The sequence below is a fragment of the Rhinopithecus bieti genome, unplaced genomic scaffold (assembly GCF_001698545.2).
Source record: "Rhinopithecus bieti isolate Rb0 unplaced genomic scaffold, ASM169854v2 scaffold_12088, whole genome shotgun sequence".
NCBI lineage: Eukaryota > Metazoa > Chordata > Mammalia > Primates > Cercopithecidae > Rhinopithecus > Rhinopithecus bieti.
In genome coordinates, this window is record NW_016807975.1 from 4979932 (window position 1) to 5006707 (window position 26776).

Below are 26776 nucleotides of genomic sequence, written 5' to 3' on the forward strand. Positions count from 1 at the left end.
AAAGAAAGAAAGAAAGAAAGAAAGAAAGAAAGAAAGAAAGAAAGAAAGAAAGAAAGAAAGAAAAAGAAAGAAAGAAAGAGAAAGAAAGAGAAAGAGGGAAGGGAGGAAGGAAGGAAGGGAGGAAGGAAGGAAGGAGGGAGGGAGGGAGGGAAGGAGAGAGGGAAAGAAAGAAAGAAAGAAAGAAAGAAAGAAAGAAAAGAAAGAAAGAAAGAGAAAGAAAGAAGAAAGGAAGGAAGGAAGGAAGGAAGGAAGGAAGGAAGGAAAAGAAAGAAAAGTAACCTGTTCATGATCACACAGCTATTGCATGACAGACCTCAGTAAGAACCCAGACAGTCTAACTCCTATCCTCTTTCCATCTGTTCTCATATATCTGTCCAGGGGCCAAAGTAATTTCTACATCTGATCTACTTCAAAATTATTATGAAAACTGAGTAAACTATGTTGATACTGGGAGTCAAGGAATACTGATGTCTGTCCTGGGACTAGCTTGGTTGTGGGGACCCATTGAAGCCCCCTATAAGCCAGGGTCCCAAGGGGATCTACGAAGAGCAAGGAAAGGCAAGGAAAGCTCTCCTGAGACAGTGGTTTGCAAACTTGATCACATGTTGAAAACATCCCAGGAGCTTTAAAAAAGTACTAAAGCTTTGGTTTCAGCCCTAGAGATTCTGATTCAGTTCAAAAGTCTTGGGGGCAGCCTTTCCATTTAGATATTTTTAAATCTCCCCAGGTGATACTATAATAATATGCAGCCAAGATTCACTAACTTTGCCTGAGGGCACCCACAGTTTCTTTGTAGGGCTTGTGGACTCATTCTTTCTCTTTTCTATATGCTTATTATACCAGTTATATTTAGTCATTGAATAAAATCTAGAAAATACTGATTAATTTTTGGAGAGTAGTCATAATTATTCCACAGAGAAATAAATTTTGTTAACAATTGGCTGTATATCTTTCTGGGATTTGTCTACATACATACACACAAATAAATAATCCTATGCTTTTCTTTAATCAAAATGATATACATGCTGTGTAATATGCCTTTTATCTTTGACTTTTTTTCCATGCCAACAAATTCAAATAAGCCTATTTTCAAAGACTTTATAGTATTCCATTGTGTGGCTGTACCTCACTGCACCTCTAATAACAAAGAGGAGTTTTCTTTTTATCCCCATATCTGTTTCTCTTCCAAGGAGATGCTTGAAATCCTAGAATCTAGTGGGGGGGGATCAGATTTTGTCAATCCTCTTGGCTTCTGTGCCATTTCAAATTCATCTGGAAGATTTACAATTAATCAAACAATATACTAATTTGGGAAAATTGGTTTTTGGAGGAAAGTTTGGAAACTACTATTAAATCCCAAGCCCTAATAATCTTAGAGAATGAAAGAAACTGAGGGTTCTACAACTCTCAGAATTCCAACTTGTCTTCAGTTGCTTGAGGTCCTTTCTCAAAATTGTTTAAGTCTAGTCAGTTACCTGGGTAAGTTCATTAAGGGAGTCTATAACATAATGCTAAAGATAATAACAACAATTAGCACTTGCATAGCACTTTAAAGTGAATAATTCTAACATAAAAACAATACGAACTAACTACCATTCATTAAGTATCCTTCTAGAGAATCAGTGTGCCAGGCACTGAACTAGGCACTTAACATAGTCTTCTATTTGATATCTGCCATAAAGTCTATACACAGTGGTATTAGTATCTCAGTTTTACAGATAAGACAGCTGAGGCTCAGTGAATTGCCTGAGCTCACTTAAAACTAGACTGTAAACATGGATTGTGTCATGGTTTTACTCAGCATTATATCTCAGAATCTGGTTCAGTGCTTTGCACTGTGCCTAGGAGAAGGTAGGGACTCAATACATAATTGATGGATGAAGGAATAATTAAATCACTAGCTGTTTCTTTAATTCATATTGCCTCTGGGTGATGCAGAGATGCTCTACCCAGAGCAGACTTGCTTCCTGTTTCCATCCTCCAGCAATAATTCACATAGTAATGATTTGGGCCTTTATCCTCCAGCAATAATTCATATAGTAATGATTTGGTGGCTGATATGGTTTGGCTCTGTGTCCCCATGCAAATCTCATCTTGAATTGTAATCCCCACATGTTGGGGGAGGAGCCTGGTGGGAGGTGATTGAATCATGGGATGAACTTCCCCCTTGCTGTTCTCATGATAGTGAGTGAGTCCTCACGAGATCTGGTTGTTTGAAAGTGTGTGGCACTTCCCCCTTCGCACGCTCTCTTCTTCTCTGCCATCGTAAAGATGTGCTTGCTTCCCCTTTGCCTTCCGCCATGATTGTAAGTTTCCTGAGGCTTAACCATGCTTCCTGTGAAGCCTGCAGAACTGTAAGTCAATTAAACCTCCTTTTTTCATAAATTGCCCAGTCTCAGTTAATTCTTTTTAGCAGTGTGAAAACAGACTAATACAGTGGTTTATGGAAATGTGCCTTCATTCTTTACATTCTCTAGGGTAATGGTTCTCCAAATGTGATCCCTTTCCCAACAAATTCATGGACCCCACTTCAGATCACCAAATCAGAATATCTGGTCTCGGATATCAAGAAACTGTTTTAATCAGCTTTTCATCTGTAATCCCAGCACTTTGGGAGACTGAGGTGGGCAGATCACGAGGTCAAGAGATCAAGACCATCCTGGCCAACATGGTGAAACCCCACCTCTACTAAAAATACAAAAATTAGCTGGACGTGGTGGCACACGCCTGTAGTCACAGGTACTCAGGAGGCTGAGGCAGGAGAATTGCTTGAACCCAGGAGGTGGAGGTTGCAGTAGCTGATCGTGGCATTGCACCCCAGCCTGGCAACGGAGCGAGACTCCATCTCAAAATAATGATAATAATAACAAGCTTTTCAGATGATTCCAGTGAACATTAAAGATGAACATTGAAGTTTGAGGACTTAATAAATAAATGGCCTTTCTGTCCTGAGACTCAAAGTAGTAGTTTGGCCTGGATGATTGGATGGAGGAGCCATTTATAGAGATTGGGGAAACAAATGGTGGAGCAAGTTTGGAAGGAGGTCATGAATTTGGGTCTGGTGTGTTTAATTTGAAGTACCTTTGGGATATCCAGGTGAAGGTATCTGGAGGCATCTGGAGCCTGGAGGTCTGGAGCTCAGAAGACAGGATTGAGTTGGAGATACAGATTTGGGAGTGGTAATTGGAATCATGAATAAGACTGCTTAGGAGAATGGGAAGCATTAGTTTACACTAAGTAATAGCATTATTTTAAGAGAGTTGGGGAGGGGTACTGAGAGAATGAAGAATCTGAGGACAGTCATTTTTCCTTGTGAGTGACTTGCATTGGAATGTTTGTCTCATCTTCTCCTCTGGATTATAAGCTCCTTAAAGGCAGGGACTGTGTAAACTTTAATAAGTCCCTCAAACAAAAGTACATTGCTGCACAGGCTGTGAATAATCAGTGAATTCCTTCCAGGATTCTGCTTTGCAGAAATCCAGTGTGATCAGAGCCACCAGCAAGATGTTTTCCCAAAAATCACTTCTATCATTTCCCAGTGGACAGTATGACAGATTAAAAATAAGTGAATAAATAGAGGGTATCATTGTAATCCACTGATATCTATGCTAATCACATTAGTCAGAGTGAATTAATTACACCTGAAAACAGATGCAAAGTTAAATTCCTCAGAAAATCAATTCATTAAACTCATATTGGAATGCACAGTCAACAACCCCCATGTTTAGAAACTATCAGCATGATTTGTGGCAACTTCTGATTTACTAACGAAACTGCTTAAAACATTTTTAAAGGCAATTACAATTACTGTCTGGCATTTGATGGAAAGAAATCTTGTCAGCATTGTCCCTTGTGTGTCAACTGTCACAATTTTCTAAAAATTTTGCGGCAAAAAATAGGCAGGCTCTACTATTTGCTAGCCTCGATTAGGGTTAATTCAATGTGTGTCTGCAAATAATAGTGTTTAATGTAATCTCTCTAATTACAGATAAAACGCATTTTCAGTCATGCTCATCACTGACAGTATTTTGGGATAAGTTAAACTGACAGCTGCTTTCTGAAGGAAAGGAAAAAACAAACCTTCCTTGGGGTTGTGTTGATTTTCTCTCTCTCTCTCTCTCTGCTCCCCACCCCTTTCTTTTACATTAAAGTTGAGAAAAAGATGAAACTTGACACTTTGGCTCTGGATACCAATTTTGGAAATCATGACATCATCTATCTCTTAGGAATTTGACATGTTTTCCAGCTCCTACTCCCATCAATGAATATCTAACTCGAATTCACTCAACAAGCATTTTCTAAGGGTTTCCAGTGAACCAGGTATTGTGCTAGGCAGTAAGGAAATCAAGAAGGATTGATTCTACCAAACCTGCCCCCTGCAATTGGCCCCATGAGTCAAGTCAAGCTTCCTACTATACCAGACTTTATAGTCATACAGCCCTTATATTCTCAGTCCCTCCAGAGTGAAACTATTCAAGTCACAATGTTTTCTGAAGGACCACAGCTGACTGGATCAGGGACTACCCAAGGACACCTACTCCTCAGATTGTCCAGGCATCTGTAATGTGGCCTCGCATGACAAGTTGAGCCAGATCAGTCAGATTTTCTTTCTCAGGAATAGAAATTGGAAAATACTAGATGAGGTCGTTAGGGGTAAAGGTGAAATTAGAAGGCAGTAAGAGAAAAACCACAAGATAGAAAGAATTAAGACCTTGAGAGGACAGGCATCATCGGGTCTATGAGACTATGAGGAAGCCGAAACACAGGGCCTAGTTCAAGGTTGAATGAATCAAAGGATGAATAAATAAACAAATAATTGTGACCTAAGATGTCTTTGGCTTTTTTTGGTAGCCTCAAATCATGAGTGATTCACGCTGAGTCACTATCCTTGATACTCCTGACTCTTTTCACCTATTCTGTAGATAAACCATGTTTCTTGCATCCTGTGTGTCTCAGTTGGAATATAATTCAGGTTTGAGTAATGGAAAAACTCAAAATAACAGTGGTTTAACAAGGAGTTTAATTTTTTTCTCATGAAAAGTCTACTTATATGCAATCCAGCTTGGATAGGGTTGCTCTGCTCCATAAAATCCTCAGGGCTGATTCCTTCCAACTTCCTTTGCTACAGTTCTTAGGAGATACCCTTATCTCCATAGTCTAAAGTGGTATCCACGTTCCAGATGAAAGGATGGAGAGACGGTTGAACAATAAGTGTCAGAAGTCACCAGCCATTGCTTAAGATAGGTTTCTAGAACCTGGGAAAGTCTTATTCATGATGTTTGGGTGGAAATTTTGGAAAAGATGTGAATTCTACTTCTAGAGCAACATGAGAAACAGAGATGACACCAGTGGTACAGAAAAAAAAAAAAAAAAAAGAAATCGTTAACAGAGCTAATATCAAACACACGTGGGAGCCCGAAGCTAGAGCTAACATAAAAGTTGGCAGAATTTACAGATATCTTGAGGAGGACTTTCAGTCTCCCTGTTTGTGGAACAAAGTGTTTAAAACAATCCCTTCTGGATCCTAAGGAAAAGAGGCCCCAGCAACCTATGGGTTACAATACAAATGAGACATATTCCAAGACTAACCCTACACCTAAGTCATCCTAAAATATCACCTATCATGATACCACCCTTGACTTTCTCCAAGTTGAAATTTTCATACATAGCGCCACTCTCTGGAGCCAGACAGTACTGATGTTGTCACTAGAAGGCTACTGTCCATTGCCTTCTGGAAGACAGAGAAGCAGAGTGCCCAGATTTCTAGCCCTCAAGATGGCAGAAATTACACCATCTCAGAAGTGGGGGAGCTGGAAAAGGAAGGAAAGGATAGCTAGTTCTAAAAAGTAAGGATGTTGTTTTGAGTATATTGACTTTGTTCTGTAAAAAGTGAGATACAAAGCACAGTAAGATGCCATTTTATAACCACTGGATTCACAATAATAAAAAATCCTGGGCCGGGCATGGTGGCTCATGCCTGTAATCCCAGCACTTTGGGAGGCTGAGGCAGGTGGATCACCTGAGGTCGAGAGTTCAAGACCAGCCTGGCCAACATAGTGAAACCCCATCTCTACTAAAAATACAAAATTAGCCGGACATGGTGTTGCATGCCTGTAATCCCAGCTACTTGGGAGGCTGAGGCAGGAGAATCGCTTGACCCTGGGAGGTGGAAGTTGTGGTGAGCCGAGACTGTGCCATTGCACTCTAGCCTGGGCAACAATTGTGAAACTCGGTCTCAAAAAAAAAAAAAATTCTGATGAATCCAGGTCTTGGGGAAGATGTAAAACAGTAGGAATTCTCATTGTTGGTGAGAATGTAAATTGGTGCACTGCTTTTGAAGAAAACTAATATATCTAGTAAAGGAAACAACATGTATGCCACATATCCTACCGACTCTACTTCTTGGTTGGCTTATAGCTGTGGGTCTTAAACTTTGGTATGCATTGTAATTACCTGGAGGGCTTCTAAAACACACGTGGGAGCCCGAAGATTGCTGGGCCCTTCCTCAGAGTTTCTGATTCAGTAACTCTGGAGTGGGGCCTGAGAATCTGCATTTAGTAAGGTCCCAGGTGATGCTGATGCTGCTGATCCTAGGACTACACTTTGAAAACCCCTAGCCTAGAGAAATTATTTCCTGTGTTTATTAAGAGATGTGTACAAAAATTTCATAACATCATAGCTAGTAATAGCAAGAACCTGGAAACAACTTAAATATCCCTTGACAGGAAAATGAATAGAGAAATTATCGTGTATTAAGAGAGGTACTACAGAGCAGAGAAAATTAAATGAGAGCTATACAACATCATAGATAAAACAAGTTGCAAAATAATATATGCTTTATGATACTAAATACAAAACTCAAAGACATGTAAATTTAAACAAGAAATTACTTAGGAATATATACATATATAATGATAAACCCAAATTCAGAATGGTGGAGGGAAGAGGGAAATGGGATTGGGGAGGCACAGGGATTCCAATAGTTCTTGAGTTGGGTGGTAAGCTCAAATATGTTTGTTCTATTATTCTTTCACATGTATAAAATATTTAACAATTATTTTGTGCTTTAAAATCAGTTTCATCAAGTGTGGTGGCTCATGCCTGTAATCTCAACACTTTTGGAAGCCATGACAGGTGAATCACTTGAGCCCAGGAGTTTGAGACCAACCTGGGCCACATGGTAAAACCCCTTCTAAAATAAATAAATAAATAAATAAATAAATAAATAAATAAATAAATAAATAAATAAACAAAAATGGGGTGGGCGTGGTTGCTTGTGCCTGTAGTCCTACCTGCTTGAGAGGTTGAGGTGTGAGGATTACTTGAGCTTAGAAGGTCAAGGCTGCAATGAGCCATGACTGCACCATTGCTCTCTAGCCTGGGTGACAGAGTGTGACCCTGTCTCAAAAATATAAAATAAAATCAATTTCACTTTTGTATGTATGAAATATTTCACTTTTTTCTTTTTAATCAGTTTTATATTTTCAACTGCATATTCTTTTAGTTTCCCGTAGAATCTTGACAATGTGAAAAGCAAAATAAAATATAAAGATGTATCCTTTTTTTAAAATAAGGAAAAATCCCCTGAATATGTATATATGGACGAGGAAGCATGTAAGCAGCTATGTTAGGATAGTGTGTGTGTGCGTGTGTGTGTGTATTTATACTTAAAATACCTTTATGTAGTTCTGAGCAATTGATTAAAAACTGGCAGGAGAAAATGAGCAAGGGAAGAAAGGGCTGGGGGGAAGAAACTACGGTTTTAGGAACAAAAGGTAGAAAGTGTATTTGTGGACACGTAAATTCAAAGGGTAAGATGGAGGCCAGGCTGCCAGGAAGGAAATGGCTCTGAGATGAGCAAGGATTGCCTGCTTCTCTGCATTTATTCCGGCATCTTTTCTCAGGGATAAAAAAGGCAGATCTGGCAGGTGATGACTTTGTGGGGTTTATGAAGGTAACTGGAAGGGGACAGAGAGGTGGTTGCAGAGTCCAAAGGAGAACAACTTGGAAGATGTGGACTACAGAGCCTGAGTGGAAGTTTTAAATCACCTGGAAGTTGGGAGGTTGGCTGGAAGCAGAAAAGAGTCATGAGGGGTTGAATGATTGAAGCCCACTCTGAGGATAGGGAATGTTTGTGTTTAGAGATGAAAGGACTAGAAAGGGATTCCAAAAGTGTGGCAGGGCCTCGTTATTAAAGACTTAGTGGTACTGAGGCTGGTGAGGGACAAGCTTTGAGTACTGTAGGGACAATGGTGGGGACCTGTTGAGGCAAGAAGTCTGAAGAATTCACAAGACAGTTGATACACCTGACAGGCAGGAATGATGAAGTTGAGTCAGTGTATTGAATAGTAGCTGCGTTGCTCAGGTAGAGTTCTTACCATTGTTGATGAGCAAGGAACTGAGAATAGAGGACCCCTGTGTCCTGGGAAGGAATGGGGGTCTAATCACAGATCCACGAATGCAGCCAGGGGCAGTAGAGTCATATTGACCTGTGTTCAAATCCACTTACTAGCTGTGAGGTCCTGCTGCTAGGTACTTAACCTCTCCTGGCCTCTTTCCTTATTTTCAGACAGAGGATATCACCTCCTTTCTAGAAGTAGTAACCATTAAATGAGGGCATAGATGAAAGGGTTTACTAGAATATCTGGCAAACACCATAGATTATTCATAAATGTTAGTGAGACAAAGCAGGGGTCCTTCTTAGGGGCCTAATGGGCCCCCCAAGAGTGGAAATAAAGGAAAAATTTTGAATCTCTTCAAGGGAAAGTCCAGGTACCCTGCTATCCCTGAGAAATAAATAAGCAATCCCATAAGAAAGAAAGAAAAAAAAAAAGGAATAGCATAAAACAATAATCTCAAGCAAGTTAGATTCACAAGGTGTTTTAGTTCCCTCTAGAAACTAAAATATAACACCTTAACATGTGTTCTTGAGTTGTTTATTAGAAACCAAGACTCCCACTGATGAAAAATGCTGGCCATTGTCAGGGAGACCTTAGGTAAAGGGGACCTGAAGATTGAACACTGGCCACCATTCTTTGTTCTAAGTTTCTTCCTGTGGGACCTGGATAAGAGTCACACCCACAGGCCAAACATTAACTTTGCTTTCTGCTGAACCCAAGTTTTTAGACAAAACCCTGTTTCCTTAACCAATTGCAAATCAAAAAATTTCTGAATCCACCTCATGACCTGTAAGCCCCCACTTCAAGATAGCTCATCTTTTCAGGCCAAACCAATGTATAATTTTCATGTTTGACTTACAATTTTACCTGTAACTTCTGCTGTCCTGAAATGTACCCCTCCCTTTAAAAACCTTTGCTTGTAAGCCATCAGGGAATTCGGGTCTTAAGTGTTAATTGCCCAATCCCCTTGCTTGGCACCCTGCAATAAATGCCTCACTTTCTATCACTGCAAATCCCAGTGTCACTGTTTGGCTTTTTCTGTGCACTGAGTGAGCGGATCTGAGTTTGGTTTAGTAACATTAGGTCTGTCTTCTCTTCCCCTCAAATCAAGTACCCTTAGAGGCCCAGCATGGGGGATGGCCAACACCACAGGAGGTAATTAGAGAAGGGGCTGATGATCCCTGGGCTCACTGATGGAGCCATGAAATGAGTCAGACAGAGACAGAAAAACTAAAACAGGAAGGACAGTGAACTTGCAATGAAAGCCAAACAAAACAAGCATTGCCCATGTCAGTGTCACAATGCAACTCAGAGACAACCCTGAGGAAGACTTTGCTGATGCATTTCATGAAGAATTTTGTTCATGGTGAGGGATGGTAAATAATAGAAGGTGCAAAAACCTTCTTTGAAACTGATGGGATTTTCAACTGGTCAGGCAAAGGATGGGCCTTTTTAGAAGAGCGTTCAGAAAAGGTGATAAACTACTTAAGCCTCTTAGATTTTAGTCCTTTCAGTTTTCAGCCTAGCCCTGGAACAAAGGTTTATAAACAGCCTTGTTCATGGAGCAACCTCAGATGCCTCCTGAGATAAAGAAATGGGGAGGCTCTGAAATCAGTGCCTAAGGCAAAAAAACCCCACATAAAACCAAGATTATTCTTGAAAAGCACTTACATCACTCTTAAGCTCAAAAGTCAACAATCAAAATAATGGAAAGCAGGATTTGAAGAGACATTTGCACATCCGTGTTCACAGCAATATTATTCATAATAGTCAAGAGATGGAAGCAACCCAAATGCCCACTGATGGATTAATGGATAAACAAAATGTAGTATGTAAATACCATGGAATATTATTTAGCCTTAAAAAGGAAGGGAATTCTGGCACATGATACAACATGGATGGACCTGAGGACATTATGCTAAGTGAAATAAGCCAGTTATAAAAATGCAAATACTGTATGGTTTTACTTACATGAGTAGTCAAATGTATAGAGACAGAAGGTAGAATGGTGGTTGCCAGGGGCTGCAGAAGGGGGAATGGGGGGTTGTTTAATGGGTACAGAGTTTCAGTCTTACAAGACGAAAAAAGAGTTCTGGAAATTGCTTGCTCAACAATGTAGATGTACTTAACACTCCCGAACTGTACACTTAAAAACAATTAGGATGGTAGATTTTATGTTATGTGTATTTTACCACAATTTAAAGTCAGAAATTAGTTGCTTGTGTTTATCTTTTCATTTAACCTATAGGAATTCAACCACAGGCAAGTGCCCCTTTATTTAGCCCTGTTCTTCCTGGACCCTCCCCATTCAAACCACACCTTTGTCCTTATTGTCCCTCGAAGAGGGGCTTAACCCTCTCCTATTTATTTTTTATTATAGCCAAGCACTTATATTTGTTTTGTTTTTTATTGATAAAAGCACCTACATTTGAATTTATGTCAGATGGCACTCCACTATAGCTGTCTTTCTTTTCTTACTAATCATAGTTTATGGTTGAGTAGTGAAGGTCCTGTTGAGAAGCAGGAGGAAGTGTTTGGCTCCTAAATCAAACACTTGCATAAAGTATTGTCTGTGACATCTAAGTACCGTGTCTGCACAGTACACAAAAATATATTTATAATTTAATGCTGAATAATATTCCGCTGTATTTATATACCACATTTTGTTTATCCATTCATCTGTACTTAGATGTCACAGACAATACTTTATGCATGAACTGATGAAGTAAGTCATGAGAACTCCTGCACTTTTGAGTCATCAACACACAAAAAGCATATTTGCACTAACTCAGAACACATGATGTTTTGGGTAGAGTTGAATAAGTATTACCCACAAAGAAGGGGTTTCTAAGTAATGTAGTGATGGCTCAAACAAAAAGGCAGAGAGCACTCATCCATCTTGGAGAACTATAACCCTGATTCTTGGAAATGTTGGTTCACAAACTGTATCATATTGTCTTGATATAAAAATGAATCTTTACCTTTAAAGAACACTTTTAGCCAACAAATTTTAGCTCCATTTACATTATATACAGTTGAAAGAAAAATGGGAGTTTCACACACTGTGCATGTTTGCATCTCCTCAAAGCACTCAGCAGTGGTTTGCCCCTAGGAAGTAGTCAATAAATGGTTATTGAATTTAGAACGTCCTTCTTTTCAATCAGTAAGGTTTAATATATATCCAATTCAGAAATCCTATTAATTTTCAGCATTACTAAGCCTTTAAAATCAATTTTGGGGATGTGCTTAAGAGTTCACAGCAAATACTATTAATAATAGTTAAGAGAAAACTGTTAAATGAAGCATGCTTACTCAATACACCAGTAGCCATTGATAAAATGTAATTTAATTTAATCATTTAAATTTACATTGTTAATGTACAAGAGCATTTCTTTCAAACCACAGGTTAACACACACTAAAGAGCAATGCTGTTAGAGGAGCAGAGAAACTTTGGAAAACTCTGCTGTCTGAAATAAAAGCAAGGCACTCTCCATTAACAGCTGGTGGCTTCCTGATTTCCACCCACAGAAGGCATGTTCACACTGAGAGAGCTCTCCCACAAGGGGAGGAATCACCTGCTTTAATACATGTTGTCCTCTTCTGTGCTAGTGTGGTCATCCACTCTGTATAAACTTATGTGCAACATTCAGACAAAAAAAAAAGGGGGGGGAGTTGAGTTGATAGATGACTTGGGAGGCTCTCATAGTTGTAATAACTATGGAAGACAGAAGAACATGCTATCATCTTTATTTTTAGCACTCATATCTGGACCTATTACTAAAAAAGCTTCTCCATTCCTTCCAACCACTAGATTATAATGGCTAAAAAGTCTTTTCCTTAAATCTGATGGGTGTAAAATAAAAGTAACGGCATTTCTCTAGGGCTCTGTTTTTGTTTTGTTTTGTTCTTCCTTTATAGACATGACAAAAACAAGGATTAACTTTCCAAATACTCATGGTGCACAAGAAGGTTACGTATGCACAGTATTTCTAATTTATTCAAATTCAATTTGAATTTGGTCTGAAGCTATCTTGTATGAAATGTTAGCTTTCCTGATACTTAATAATATTTATTATGTTTGCATATAAGCTCAAAAAATTAATGCAAAAGTATACTTTACTCATGGTTATCTTCTGGCAAATATTAGTGGTTATGTTTAAAAGCTTGATTTAATATAGATGGAGTAAGTTGAGAAAAAAAGACTATGGAAAGGTAAATTAGGTCTTAGTCTTGATTCTGTTACTGTTTGACTTTGATGAACTCTTCACCCTTCAATGGGCCCCAGTTTGCTCCTCTATGAATTTTAGGGGTTGGACTAGTTGACAGGCCAGGCCCCTTCCAAGTCTAACATTTCAAAATTCTAACATTCCAGGTTCTATCATCTTGATATATAAAAATAACAATCTTTCATAAAAGCACACATAAACATAACACATAATCAAATATTAGAATGACTCTTGGAAAAAAAACATGATTTCCTATCTGGGTTATACTTTGCAGCAGTTAGGCAATTCATTTGGCATTTGTTTGATTGTATAATTTAATGACAATATAAACAGCATAGTTTTGTTATTTTCCTTTAAAAGACTAAAGCAAAATGATTTAAAGCTAACAAAACTACATCAGTTTGACATTCAAAGTTTGTTTCTTAGCAAAATGGCCAAAGATATTTTGACTTGATACAGAGTATATAATATAAAGACTTTTAGACCTAAAAATCTTCAAACATTATTCGAATTTAGCAAAACGTAAGCAAAATTTTAATATCAAAGTGCTAAACAGTACTGCCTTAAAAGTCACTGCAAATGAACCATAAAATAACAGCATGGGAAGTGACATTTATTGTACAAATGGTTAATAAAAAGACACATTATAAATATATATATGTAACCTGCTATATTTATATATATATATATTTGCTTATTTAATTTCTAATTGGTGTATCCAAGTCACTGTGAACACCCCATTTAATTACTCTGTAACTCAGCTTCCAGGAGCTGGTGGTCTTGCAATAAATACAGGCAAAGCTATTACAATATAACGTGCATACAAATGTTTATACAAATAAGGACACTATGCAACAATTATCTCGTAGTAATATGGCATTAACAGTAGAAACATACAAAAGGGAGTACGAACACGGAATGTTGAAACGCAGCCCACTAATCCTTCCTAGTACTCACACATACTATTTTTTAAATCTTTTCTAGTATTCACATTCATACTATTTTTTAAAAAGATTTGCTTGCTCTCCAAAATTGTCTCCTTAACAAATAACAAAAATTAAATTATATCTATAAAAATCCTTATTGTCCCTGGTGCTTACCCTATATGACCCAGTTCCTGCTGATTTGAATGTTCTTATCTAGGGATCAAATACTCGACTGACTTATGGAGCTTCTGAATGAATATACTAGTCAGTTGCTATAACTGAAACAAGTTTAGGGAACTCTGGTGGGGTTGATAGAACACAACCAAAACAGTTACATGTAATCCAGTTTATAATCTGATCTGCTTTCAGGATAGCTGGACAGTCAGGGCAGGGATCTGGTTCCATCAGGAATGGCCTAAAAATCTTGGATAGGCCATACCTCAGAAGGGATCTACAGGAAAGGTGAACCCAGCCTCTGCTAGGAATATTAGCATGCGTTATTTGCTAACATGACTGCCTCCTTTTTATTTCCATATAGAATAAAGGAGAGTTAATAAACAAGACTTAGTAAGACAGCACTTTAAAAAATTGCACTTGTTTATGGAAGCAAACAGCCATAATTGTTTTGCTATGTCTGATTTGTAGGTAATCCTCCATCTTTCACCATTTGTTAAAATAAAGGAAGAAGGAAATTAAAAGGAAGTTTCTGCCTTGTTTGCACCACATATGTACCTTTGATACAGGAAGCGTATTTTCAAGGGACCAATCTTTAAGACACATCCTACCCTGGCAAACAACCCTTGGCTGTTCTTGTTTTTAAATACAAAGCAACTATAATTGTATTCCCCAGAAAGAGGTTTAAAACAGTTATATTATCCTTTTTTTTTTTTTCCTGCTGGGATAGCATTGTCCAAAAGTGCTTTGTTAGCAATTTCTTAGAAAACCCTCATGAACTATACCCCTCCCACCCTATCCCCAATGCCTAAATATAAAACACAACCCCAACACAATACTCTGCAAGTTTTCTGGCTTTAGGTTGTAAGGAAAAGAGCCAGAAAAAAAAGTCTTTGCTTTCTACAGGAGCTGTTTTTCCTCTTAAGGAAGGACAGGAAATGATAGGTTTCCAGACCTATCCCTTTGCTGCGTAGCAAGCAGGTGCTAGGAGAAGAGGCGGCTCACTGCTCAGGCTGCTCCTGATTAGAAAGGTAGGGTGTCCAGGAAGAGCTTGTCGATGACGGAAGGTGGAGACACCAAGTCTTCCAGCTTCAGGTAGAAGATGCGCTGGAGGCCCAGGGTGCAGATCTTCCTCAGTTCTACCAGGGCACCCAGGACCTTGGACTCGGTGGGCTCCAGAGCCTGTCCCTTACTCTGGTGGTCTTTTAAACTGCTTGTGATCTTGTTGCATAGCTCCTCGACTCTCTTTGGTTCTTTTAACCCATGTCTTTCTGCAGAGGGATAGAGAAGAGCAAGAAGTTTAGGAGGCAAATACATCTTAAGACATTTTGAATCCCTAATTGAGGTCTGTGTCTCATTCTGCCACTTTGGGTGGCTTCTTAACAATCAAAGTGCCCTCCCTGTTAAAGGTAGCTCATGGCCTTTGGTGTTAAACAACACCAAGGTTTGAATCCCAGTCCCAACACTTACTTGCTGTGCGCCCTAGAGTAAGTCTCTTTACTTCTGAGCACCCATTTCCTTATGAGATGAAGAAAATGATCATACCCAATTCGGGGTTTCTGGGATAGCCAGCTTAGGTAAGTAACACAACGGAAGCACAGTTCCTGGCACACAGCCACATGGAATGAATGGCAGGATGGTTATTATTTTGCATACATTGTCCTACTAAGGACTCACAAAGCCCTGTCAGTAGGCAACTATTTTTCAGAGTGACACAGAAACACATCCAGGCAAATGAATTAATGTTTCTATCTTGACAGACTCACTTAAGGGAGGTGGGGAGGCTGTAACTTCCATTTGCTAATGCAAGGGCTGCTCGAAAAGACCCAACATAGCAAAGTGCATTCCTGTGTTTTCATGCTAACCAGCACTGAGAAGAATTCAGCTTTTCTTTTCCTTGTTTTGTTCCCCCCAACTTGAAACCCCTATTGACATACACCTGGCACTCTGTACAAAATACACATGTCCTCCTGCTGTGGAGATGGAAAAGTCAAAGAGAAGGGGAGGAAGCTCAGAAGGATGTGGTACAGGCATTTTATAATGTATCAAGACACAAATACCAGTATCTTATATTTTACAAAACAATATATAAAATGATCTCCATGTTAAATACTATGATCTATTTTATGTATAAGGTTAAATGAATTTCCCAAAGTCACTCAGCTGCTAAAAGCTGGGATGAGAACCCAGTTTTCTGAGGCAAATATTGGCCTCTTGTGCAATCTTGGCTCACTGCTCCCCTACTCCCCCCTCCCCCCCACAGTTCAAGCAATTCTCCTGCCTCACCCTCCTGAGTAGCTGGGACTACAGGTGGGCACCATCATGCCCAACTAATTTTTTGTATTTTCAGTAGAGATGGGGTTTCGCCATATTGGCCAGGCTGGCCTTGAACTCCTGACCTCAAGTGATCTTCCCACCTTGGCCTCCCAAAGTGTTGGGATTACAGGAATGAGCCACTGTGCTTGGCCTCAGAGCCTCATTTCTAAGGGAAGAGCTTGTCCTCTGTTATCTCAAATTTTTCTTCTCTCAGTACATTTACATGTAAAATCATAATCCTTGAGAGATGGAAGACATCCTTCTAATGGGAAATCAAGCAATAGTTTCTAATTTTTACGAAATTAATTTTTTTTTTGAGTCATGGTCTTGCTCTGTTGCCTGGGCTGCAGTGCAGTGGTGCAATCATGGTTCACTGTAGTCTGGAACTCCTGGGCTTAAGTGATCCTCCTGCCTCAGCCTCCCAAGTAGCTAGGACTATAGGCATGCACCACCATACCTGGTTGATTTTTAAATTATTTTTTTTAGAGGCAGGGCCTCACTATGTTGCCTAGGCTGGTCTTAAACTCCTGGACTCAAGTGATCCTCCTGCCTCAGCTTCCCAAAGTGCTGAAATTACAGGCATGATCTACCGTGGCTATCTCTAAATTAATTTTTTTAAGTTGGAGACATTTTTGTTAGAAAAGTTATTTCCTGCCGGGTGCGGTGGCTAACGCCTGTCACCCCAGGACTTTGGGAGGTCAAGGTGGGCGAATCACAAGGTCAGGAGATTGAGACCATCCTGGCTAACACGGTGAAACCCCATCTCTATGAAAAATACAAAAAATTAGGTGGGCGTGGTGGCGGGCACCTGTAGTCCCAGCTACTCCGGAGGCTGAGGCAGGATAATGGCGTGAACCCAGGAGGCGGAGCTTGCAGTGAGCCGAGATCGCGCCACTGCACTCCAGCCTGGGCGACAGAACGAGACTCCGTCTCAAAAAAAAAAAAAGAAAAGAAAAGTTATTTCCTTGAAGCAAAAGCCCATCAGAAAAATGAAGAACTATCCAGATACTTTTCTCTTGTCCCAAATAAGAGGCCTGGGAACCAGAAAATTTGCATTATCCTCAGTTTGGCTAGTTGTGTATGATTTGGGGAAGTTCCTCCCTCTTTGGGGCCCTGTAAAAGGAGAAGGTTGAACTTAATTATCTGTAAGGCCCCAAAGCCTGAGTTTGATGGTGTTCTGTCCTTCCTTCCTTCTTTTTCCTTCTTCCTTCCTTACTTCCTTTCCTTCCTTCCTTCCTTCCTTCCTTCCTTCCCTTCCTTCCTTCCTTCCTTCCTTCCTTCCTTCCTTCCTTCCCTCCCTCCTCCTCCCTCCTCCCTCCCTCCGCCTCCTCCCTCCTCCGGTCTCTCTCTTTCTTTCTTTCCTTCTCGACAGAGTCTCACTCTGTCACTCAGACTGTAGTGCAGTGGTGAAATCTCAGCTCACTACAACATCCACCTTCTGGGTTCAAAAGATCCTCCTACCTCAGCGTCCCAATTAGCTGGGATTACAAGTGTGTGCACCACACCTGGCTAATTTTTGTATTTTTAGTAGAGACAGGGTTTCACCATATCAGCCAGACTGGTCTCAAACTCCTGGCCTCAAGTGATCCACCCACCTCGGCCTCCCAAAGTGCTGGGATTACAGGCACGCACTCCTGCACCTGGCCTGATATGTTATAATATCAAAATACAACCATGAAGATTGTCAGCGGCATCTCCGTGGATTGTAAGTTGCAGGCATCTTGTCTCAATGCAATATGCTATAAAGAGAAGGGCACTGGCCCTGGAGTTAGACAGACCTGGGTTCTAGTTCTGGTTCTGTCACTTACTAGCTGGGTGACCTAATTTCTCTAAGACTCAATGTCTTCACAGGAAAATCAGAATTATTGGGTGGCAGATACACAGAGTTTGCTGTATTCTTCCTGTGTGTCTTCAATGTTATGTAATAAATTAAAAGAAAAAGTAAAATGATAATAAAAACCAACTCCATGGACTGTTGTGGCTCAATTAAGATAATGTTATGGAAAAGTGGTCTGTCAACTGTAGAGAGCTATACACGTGGAATAATCAGAACCAAAGACAATGCTTGCCAGTGGGCAAGTGGCTGGCAACTCCTAGGTCTAACAAAAGGCAATTAGTGGCCTAATTTCCAAGCTTTGCAGTGCATCATTTTGCTTTCCCTGAGAAACTATTAGCTAATCAGCCCAGGTGCAGATCTGTCTCCTACGGCTTATCTTTACTAAATACATAGGCTCCATGTTTCAGTCTCAGAAGAAGCACTTGAGAGTGAATTTTAAGAGAATCCTGCATGCAGTGGTGTTCTGCCTAAAGTTTTATTTTTCTCCCCAAAACAAAAGAACATGCTGTAAATTTGGCAATAAATTTCAAGAGCTATAAATCATCCATAGCCTCTGACCATGTAATCCCACCCTTGGGAATTTATCCAAAGGAAACATTTAACAGAAGAATGAAACTGTATACATGGAGACATTTGGTTCAGTATTATCTATTACCAAGACAAAGCAAAACAAAAGCAAACAAAAAAACTGGAAAAAGGCAAAGGGCTGAAGAATAGGGGAACTGTTAAGTAAATAATGGTATATGGAAGGGAAGATTCTGGAGACATCAAACAGAACAAATATGAAGGCTGTGAAGCAAAATTAAAAAATGTTTACAACATTAAATAAAGAGTAGAATATTAAATACTAAAGCTGTGATTCCATCTATGCAAATATTATTTCTTCATATAAAGAAGGGTGAAAGAAAATATAAACATGAAAATACCTATGGGGTTTGGGGATAACTTTTTCCTTTCTTTTAAAATGTCCAGGTTGTGCTCTTTGTATAATAATGTTAAAATAGAACAAGATGGATTTCATCCTTTGTGAAGTCCTTGAGTAGTTATAACATGATCAAACATCACCTTGCTGATACTAAATTCAATTAATAGTGAGAAATATCCAATTAGATTCATAACCTAGGGAGAGTCACCTTTCTCAGAATAAATACCAGTCCATTGACTTAAGCTTTCCCTTCCTTTCAGGGTCTCATGTCTTACATAACATTCAAGATCTTATATTCATCATCAGGATACAGGAACTGAGCAATATGTTGTCTGGATTTGGGGAGGGGGCTAATTGTGGAACCTTGTAACCAGACTTTCTCATGGCCAAACTCCCAGAAGGTACTGCAGAGTTTTCCCTGCTCTCCAACCAGTTGCGACTGCTCAATAACTATGGCAACCATTATTTATTCAGTGAATTCAAGTGGAGATCGATACCTCCTGCCAGCTGGATCAACTCTAGGCCTGGAATTCCTTGAGGAATTCAGAGACACTCCTGTTAGAAGCCAAAGGCACCTCAACCCTTCTTTGTTGTTTTGAACAGCCACTGGATTTGTAGCTTCTTTACTTTTTCAAAAGGGCTGAGATAATATTCAGTCTCCATGCAAACTACTGCCAGCAGCCAAGAAGATTTTCAAATCACTAGGGAGTCACTAAGTGTCTGGGTCCTTCCCTCGTAATTTGAAATCCCTTAAAACCTAATCACTGACATTTTAGTTAAAGGGATCTCCTTTCTTCTTGTAGCTTGGTAAACATGGCTATGGAGCTGATATACAGAGTTCATAAATTCGGGGGGAAATAAGGCATTTGGACTATCCCCCTTCCTAGAGAATTATACACGGAAGATTTTAGTTTAAGGTCTTTGTCCACCATTAAACAAAACAAGCTTCTTAATATTTCTTGCATTTTGGTCTATATAATTTTCATAGAATGCTTCAGTATTTTAACTCTGGTATTATATATTCAAAACTTTAAAACATAACATACAGAAATGGTTAAGTAATTGACTTATATGTCATAATCATTGTATATATAGATTGGAAAGGGTTTGAGTTATTTAGTTCAAATTCCCATCTAAGACAAGAATCTCTACCACAAGTTACCATAAAGAGAGCGTCAGGTAGTGGCTGGACTGGGAGTTAACTATAATAGTATGCCTTAATAATACAAATATATTTAATAGCACTTTATGTAACACTCTTAGCTTATTTATTTTATCTCACTCTCACAACAATCCTGTGAATTAGGCAGGACAAAGATTATCTTTAACTAACAGGTATGGAGAGTAAGGCTCAATTAAGTAATTTGCCCATAGTCAAAATTAGCAAGGGGCTATTTTCTTTCACTCTAAGTCCAGAGATATTTCTCTTATAACAGGATGCCTTCCATCTCTGGACGTCTCTAATTGTTAGAAAGTTTCTTCTCGTCCTGAGATGAACTAGCCTTTCTATAACTCTCTCCTATTTTCTGTGCACCAAATTAACTAATTACTTCTTTCAACAACTATTTATTGAGCACCTATTCTGTGGCAAGGAATGTTATAACTACTGGGGTTAGAGATGTGACAGACAGATCACACTCCTAATCCTTGTGTGGTATGAACATCTAAAGACACTGTTGGATTCCTGTGCATTTTAGCTATCCAGGCATAGACATCTCTGCTTAGAGCAAGAGGGAGGGGTTGGGAGGTAGGGGGAACCAGGGAAGAAGGAGTCAGGGAGAGAGAGTGATGGAATGAAATAATAGAGCTACATTTAGGTCTGCGCTCATGTTTTCTCATCTTCACCTGGTTAAGATCTACTCATTCTTTGGATCTCAGATCAAATATTTCTTGAAGGAAGCTTCCCTTTTTACCCCCATTCTAGATCGTGTTCTCCTCTGGCATTCTAATCTTTCCCTTTGCAGGACACAACAGTCTGAAATCAGATAGTTACATGATTTTTCTCCTCCCATTAATTGTAAGCACCATGGGGGCATGAACTATATTTGCTTAACATTGTATCTCCAGCACCAAGCCTAGTACATAGGAGACACCCAATAAATACCTGTTAAATGGATACACAGAAGATCAAGGATCTGTGAAAAATGATTATATAAGTACTAAAAGAGTAAGCTGCTAAGAATAAATATACAGGTTGGGAGTTATTAAGAAGCTAACAACAGTAAAGAACTTTACAAAATCTAAAACCTACCATATCAAAGCTTTGGAATTACAGCCTGGCTGTAAACCTGAGGTCTACCACTTATTTATTTATTTATTTATTTTTGAGATGGAGTCTCACTCTGTCACCAGGCTGGAGTTCAGTGGTGAAATCTCAGCTCACTGCAACCTCCGTCTCCTGGGTTCAAGCGATTCTCCTGTTTGGCCTCCCAAGTAGCTGGGACTACAGGTGCGTGCCAGCATGCCCAGCTAATTTTTGTACTTTTAGTAGCGACGGGGTTTCACCATGTTGGCCGGGATGGTCTCCATCTCTTGACCTTGTGATCCGCCTGCCTCAGCCTCCCAAAGTGCTGGGATTACAGGCGTGAGCCATCACGCCTGGCCTTGACCATTTATTAACTGGGTGACTTTGGGTCTGTTTCCACATTTGTAAAATGGTGCTAATAATGGTACCTGCCTTATGGGTTGTTATGAGAAGTAAACGAGTTAGTACATGTCAAGTATTTGGAACCATGCCTAGCATATAGTGAGCACTTAGTGAATATTTGCAAGTATCCTCTCTATCTAAAACTCAAGTCATTACCTTCCCCTTCAAATCACCCACTTCTTTAAGCTTGTCTATTATATTACAGCCTTTCACATCACTCTCATAATCATCTCTAACAATTCCTTCCCTCTGAGCCATCATATTTAATCCATTGTAAGAACTTCTGTTATTATCTCTGTGATGGTCCTTGCATTTATATCTTCCTCTCAATACCCATGGCCTCTGGACCAGGATCTTCAATATCTTTGCTATCTAGATCATTTTAATAGCTCTTGACTGATCTCCATGCTTTCTATATCTGCTGTTAGCCATTCCAGGTACTTCCAAGTTTATTTATTAAGCAACATTAAACAAAATAACACATGTAAAGCCCTTGGCACAGTGCCTGGCACCGAGTATTTTAAAATGGTAGTTATTAATTTCATAGATTGCTAATTACCAATAGGTTCCCTTGTTCCTTGCTACTTAAGGTGTGGACCCCAGACCAGCAGCATCAGCATCACCTGGGAGCTTGCTGGAAATGCAGAATCCGTTTAGGTAGGCCCTGCCCAGACCTACCTAACCAGAATCTGCAATGCAACAAGATGCCCAGTGATGTGAACGCTGGAGAAACTCTGCTCTAGTCAATCCTAGTACCCATAAGATGCTTGACTCAGTCCACACCTAGTGTTCATCTAGTCTCTGTAAACCTCATTCCCCAAAGCGGGAACTCACTCCTCAAGGCAGCCTATTCCAATTTCAAATGGTTCTTTCTATGAGAAAGTTTTTCTTATATTGAGCTAAAATTTGCCTTCCTATGTATCAGGGGTCCCCAAATGGTATTGGTCCATGGCCTGTTAGGAACTGGGCCACACAACAGGGTGAGTGGCGGGCAAGCAAGTGAAGCTTCGTCTGTATTTACAGCCACTCCCCATTATTTGCATTACCACCTGAGCTCCGCCTCCTGTCAGATGAGTGGCAGCATTAGATTCTCATAGGAGTGTGAACCCTGTTGTGAACTGTGCATGTGAGGGATCTAGGTTGCATGCTCCTTATGAGAATCTAATGTGTGGTGATCTGTCACTGTCTCCCATCACCCCCAGATGAGACCATCTAGTTGCAGGAAAATGAGCTCAGGGTTCCCACTGATTCTACATTATGGTGAGTTATAAAATTATTTAATTATATATTACAATCTAATAATAATAGAAATAAAGTGCCAATAAATGTAATACACTTGAATCATCCCAAAACCATTCCCCCGACCCCAGTCCAAGGAAAAATTGTCTTCCATGAAACCAGTCCCTGGTGCCAAAATAGTTGGGGACTGCTGTTATATGTAGTTCCCAGTTCCACCTCTTGGGCTTATATGAGAAATGTCAAATTCTCTTCCTCATGGCAGGGAGTAGGGGATAAAGAAAGGGATGATAGTAACCATCAGGAGCCCCACCAAGGGGAAAAGTAACTCCCCTTTCTGAGCAGATGTTAGGGCAAAGGTTAACTTGGTGACAGCAATGCAGTTCCAGCCAAAGGGGAAGGAAAGGTGGGCCCCTGGAGAGAGAGGTATGTGTAGTTCAAACACCAACAAACAGGACTCCCCACTCTGAGCTCTACCCCTTTTTCTGGGAATTCACCTTATTGCTACCACTCATGTCATATACAACATCCTTTACTGATGGGCAGTCCCAGAGACATTGAGCCCACGCTGGTCAGGAAGCCAGAAGTCAGTCAGCAGTCTGTGGTGAGGCTGATTTAAATGGTACTTTTCAGTCTGACTGTCTTTGATTTGGTAGAGTATGTGACTGTCTCTCTCTCCAGTAAGACCACAGACTCTTTGAGGGTAAGGGAATGTGTGTCTGGTGCACAGTAGATGCTGAATAAGTATTTACTGAATTAATCTGAATCAAAAGAAGGCAATTTTCAAGAATTCATACTTTTCTCATGACTGTGGTAGGCTAAAAATTATTAATTCAGATTTTTCTAATTTGGGAGACCTTCCTGATACTCACAATTGGCCCATTCATTCAATGAATATTTGTCATATGCCAGATACTTGTAAATGGTAAAGTAATTTTAAAGATACTAATAAGACTCTCGTGTCCTTAAGAACCCCACAGTCTAGCTGGTAAAGAAAGACACAAAGAAATTCCTTAATACAATGTGTATATTCAATTGCAGGGATGCATGAACACTTTTATGGATTCCTAGAGAGCAAGACAGCTGGCTCTTCATAGAAGTGTGTAAAACAAATAATATAATAATAATAACAATGAAGGTTTGTCTAATTTTTTTTTCTGCATAGTACACATTAGTTCGTTCAATCTTTATAAGAAACCTGCAAGTAGACATCTTTATCCCTGTGAGAAAGAAGGAAACTGAAATTCAGAGAGGGTAACGAACTTGTCCAAGATTGCAAAGACAGCACATTTCAGGGTGAAGACCTGAACTCAGATCTCCGGTCTCTAAATCCTGTGGCCTCTCCTGTCTCCCACTTTTTTGTTTTTAACTATTTTGCCCTGCTAAGTTTTACACTTAGTTTTCCTTGCAATGTAGCTGATGGCTTTATTTGATGCAAAAGCAGGAGTAACCAGGTAACCATTTACAGTGAGCACTGGAGCTCTGGAAAGACAGATGGTGGAGGGTGTGGCATGGTCAGCCACCTGTCTAGTCCTGCTGTGTCACTGTTTCACTACTTTCTGCCCTGGTTCTGCTCTCCTTCCTCCTTCTCAGTCTTAGAGGTCATGTTTCAATAAGACCAGGAAAAAGACTACAGTCAGAAGAGAAAGGAGTCATTTTCTCACTTGACAGATGACCTGAGTAGGGAAAAGAAAGTCATGGGGAACAACAAAATGGCATTTGAGCACTTGAGATTCCCTGCCATCTGCTTCAAAACTACCTTTCCAATCTTATTTCCCCTATTTCTCTACAGGAAAAGCATTGTGCTCTGAGGTTAGGTCATCACCTCAGGCCAGAAGGTAAATATCACATAGAATGAGTTTTATCCCTGAAAATCCTTTAACTTTCCCAAAAGCACAAGACATGCTCTCAGCACTCATCACCAGAGGCAGAGAAACCATGACTTCCAGTGGATTCATATCTTCTCTGTCATGCTCATTCCAGGACATACAGTCATCGAATGCAATAGCCTGCGCTCTTAATTTTTCTCCTCTTTCTACTTGGATCATATATGTGATTTTAATATATGCACAATGCAACTCCACTGTAATTGTTTTAACCCTAAACTGTACTAAGGCATTCAACTGCCATGCCCTTGCGGTTCTCTTTCCTTCATCTGGAATGTTCTTTATGTCTTCTCATGTCTAGATGCTACCTCTTTGAGAAGTCATTCATGACCAACACTTCTACCTTCCTTCACCTCAAAAAAGTTAGCAGTAATCTGGACTTACCCCGCACTGCCTCTGTGCCTTTTCAGGACCTGAGCACTAATCACTATACATCAAGTTAATATATCATAATTTATGACTTCCTAGTAGACTACCCACTTCTTGACAGCCGAATGCATGCCTGGCTCATCTTTGCATCCCTAGAGACTGTCACAATGCTTGGTACATAGTAGGCCCTTATGCTTATTTAATGAGTGGATATTTATAAAATGGTAATTCTACACTAACTTTGTTTGGCAGGGGGGCTTCTTGTTTATGAAACATTATTAACTGCAACCAGATATCAACTCATTGGTATCCCATCAGATTCAAAGCACTTGCATTACTTCAGAGATGCAGCACTGGCAAAGGGTAATGGTTGGGGTAGATAAACAGGGAACCTGAAAAACGTTTGAAAACCAACCACTGTGGGGAACCCCCTATTTACTGCAGGAAAGGAGAGTGATCTGAATGAAACCATTTCCTGCCCCACTTCACCGCCTAGTTTTCATGAGGGGTACAGAGAGAGGAGGAGGACAAAGAAAAAAAGAATCAGAAAAAAAAAAAAAAAAAGCCATGTTTGTGCAAACCACCAATACTGTCCAGATTCTTAATACTTTTCCTGGAAGCAAGCCTAGTTAAACTTCTAAGATGCCATTTCCTTTTCATGAGCTCTCCTCTATGGTTTAAGAAAAGACAATTTTGGGATGAATTCTGTAATATAAATAGCCCAGCTGTTACTCCACAATCACCCTTTATGATCAACGAAGCTTATTCAGAAGTCAAGATCCATGGCAGCTCATATTCAAATGAAAATTAATACCCACAGCAATGCACACTGTTTCCCAAGCATTGCCTTTTCTGCCATTTCCTGATATTTTCACACTTATCAAACCCACTTTGTGACTTACTGAAGTCACAAATAGTGTTGTAAGGTACAGAAATGAGAGAAGAGGGCTTATTTTTGTTGTGGGCTAAAACCACAGCAGGAATGAGGCAGGAAAGGGAGCTACCCGTTCGGGAAGGCCCAAAGACACCACTGTAGTTCACTTGGCCTATTATAAGTGCTCGTTATGTGCAGCTTAATTAGTTTAATATCACTGTCCTCCTTTAAGCCTCTCTCTCAAGCATCCAAGGAGACTGTCACCAAACATACTGCCTTCTAAAGCCACCACCTGTTTCCTCATGCCACTGAGTTTAATGCTTCCAAGGGGCAGGGGAAGGCATATGCCTAACTTGGACTCTGTCACTATCACTCCAAGGGGGACCACAGGTGAATTCAGAGTTGCCTATCCTGAATCCAGTTTGGTTACATCACCAACTGAATTTTCTGTAATTCTCACTGCTGCCCTATGAAATAGGCATGGTTATCCCCATTTTACAAATGGGGAAACTGAATTTCAGAGAACTGAAATGTGTTTCCCAATAGCACCTATTTATTAAACACAGGACTGAAGATTAAAATCTGGGCGTGCTCAATTCCAAAGTCCATGCTATTTCTGCCATGCCAAACTGCCTCCTTCCCCGGCCAATCTCCACATAAATGGGCAGTGGGCTGAGCAGCTGTAACTGCAGGGCACAGAACAAATGGAATGCAGAAAAAGGACCAGCACCACCCTTCTCCTAATTTCTACTCTATATTCTCGGTACTGAACTGCCCAGTCTCTCCAGCTTGGGTCTTCCTGGCACCCACACATCCTGGCCTCTTAGATATTTGTCAATTTCCATTTAAAAAGTGAAACAAAGATATGGCCTTTCAGGGATGGGCCATCCTCTTGAATCATGGCTCTCACACCTGGACTGACCTTTTTCCTCTTAGATTCTTTCTCACTCTAATCTGTGC

At 40.0% G+C, this 26776-nt stretch overlaps 1 protein-coding gene across 1 annotated transcript in view; it reads right to left on the bottom strand.

Annotated features, from left to right (window-relative positions):
• Positions 1–12922: 12922 nt before the first annotated feature.
• NR4A3 (nuclear receptor subfamily 4 group A member 3) overlaps positions 12923–26776 on the bottom strand; it is a 46971-nt gene continuing 33117 nt past the window's right edge. The window contains exon 10 of the mRNA XM_017884353.1: positions 12923–14997. Coding sequence (XP_017739842.1) covers positions 14750–14997 — 248 coding nt within the window. The 3' untranslated portion in view covers positions 12923–14749. The remainder of the gene's footprint in view (positions 14998–26776) is intronic.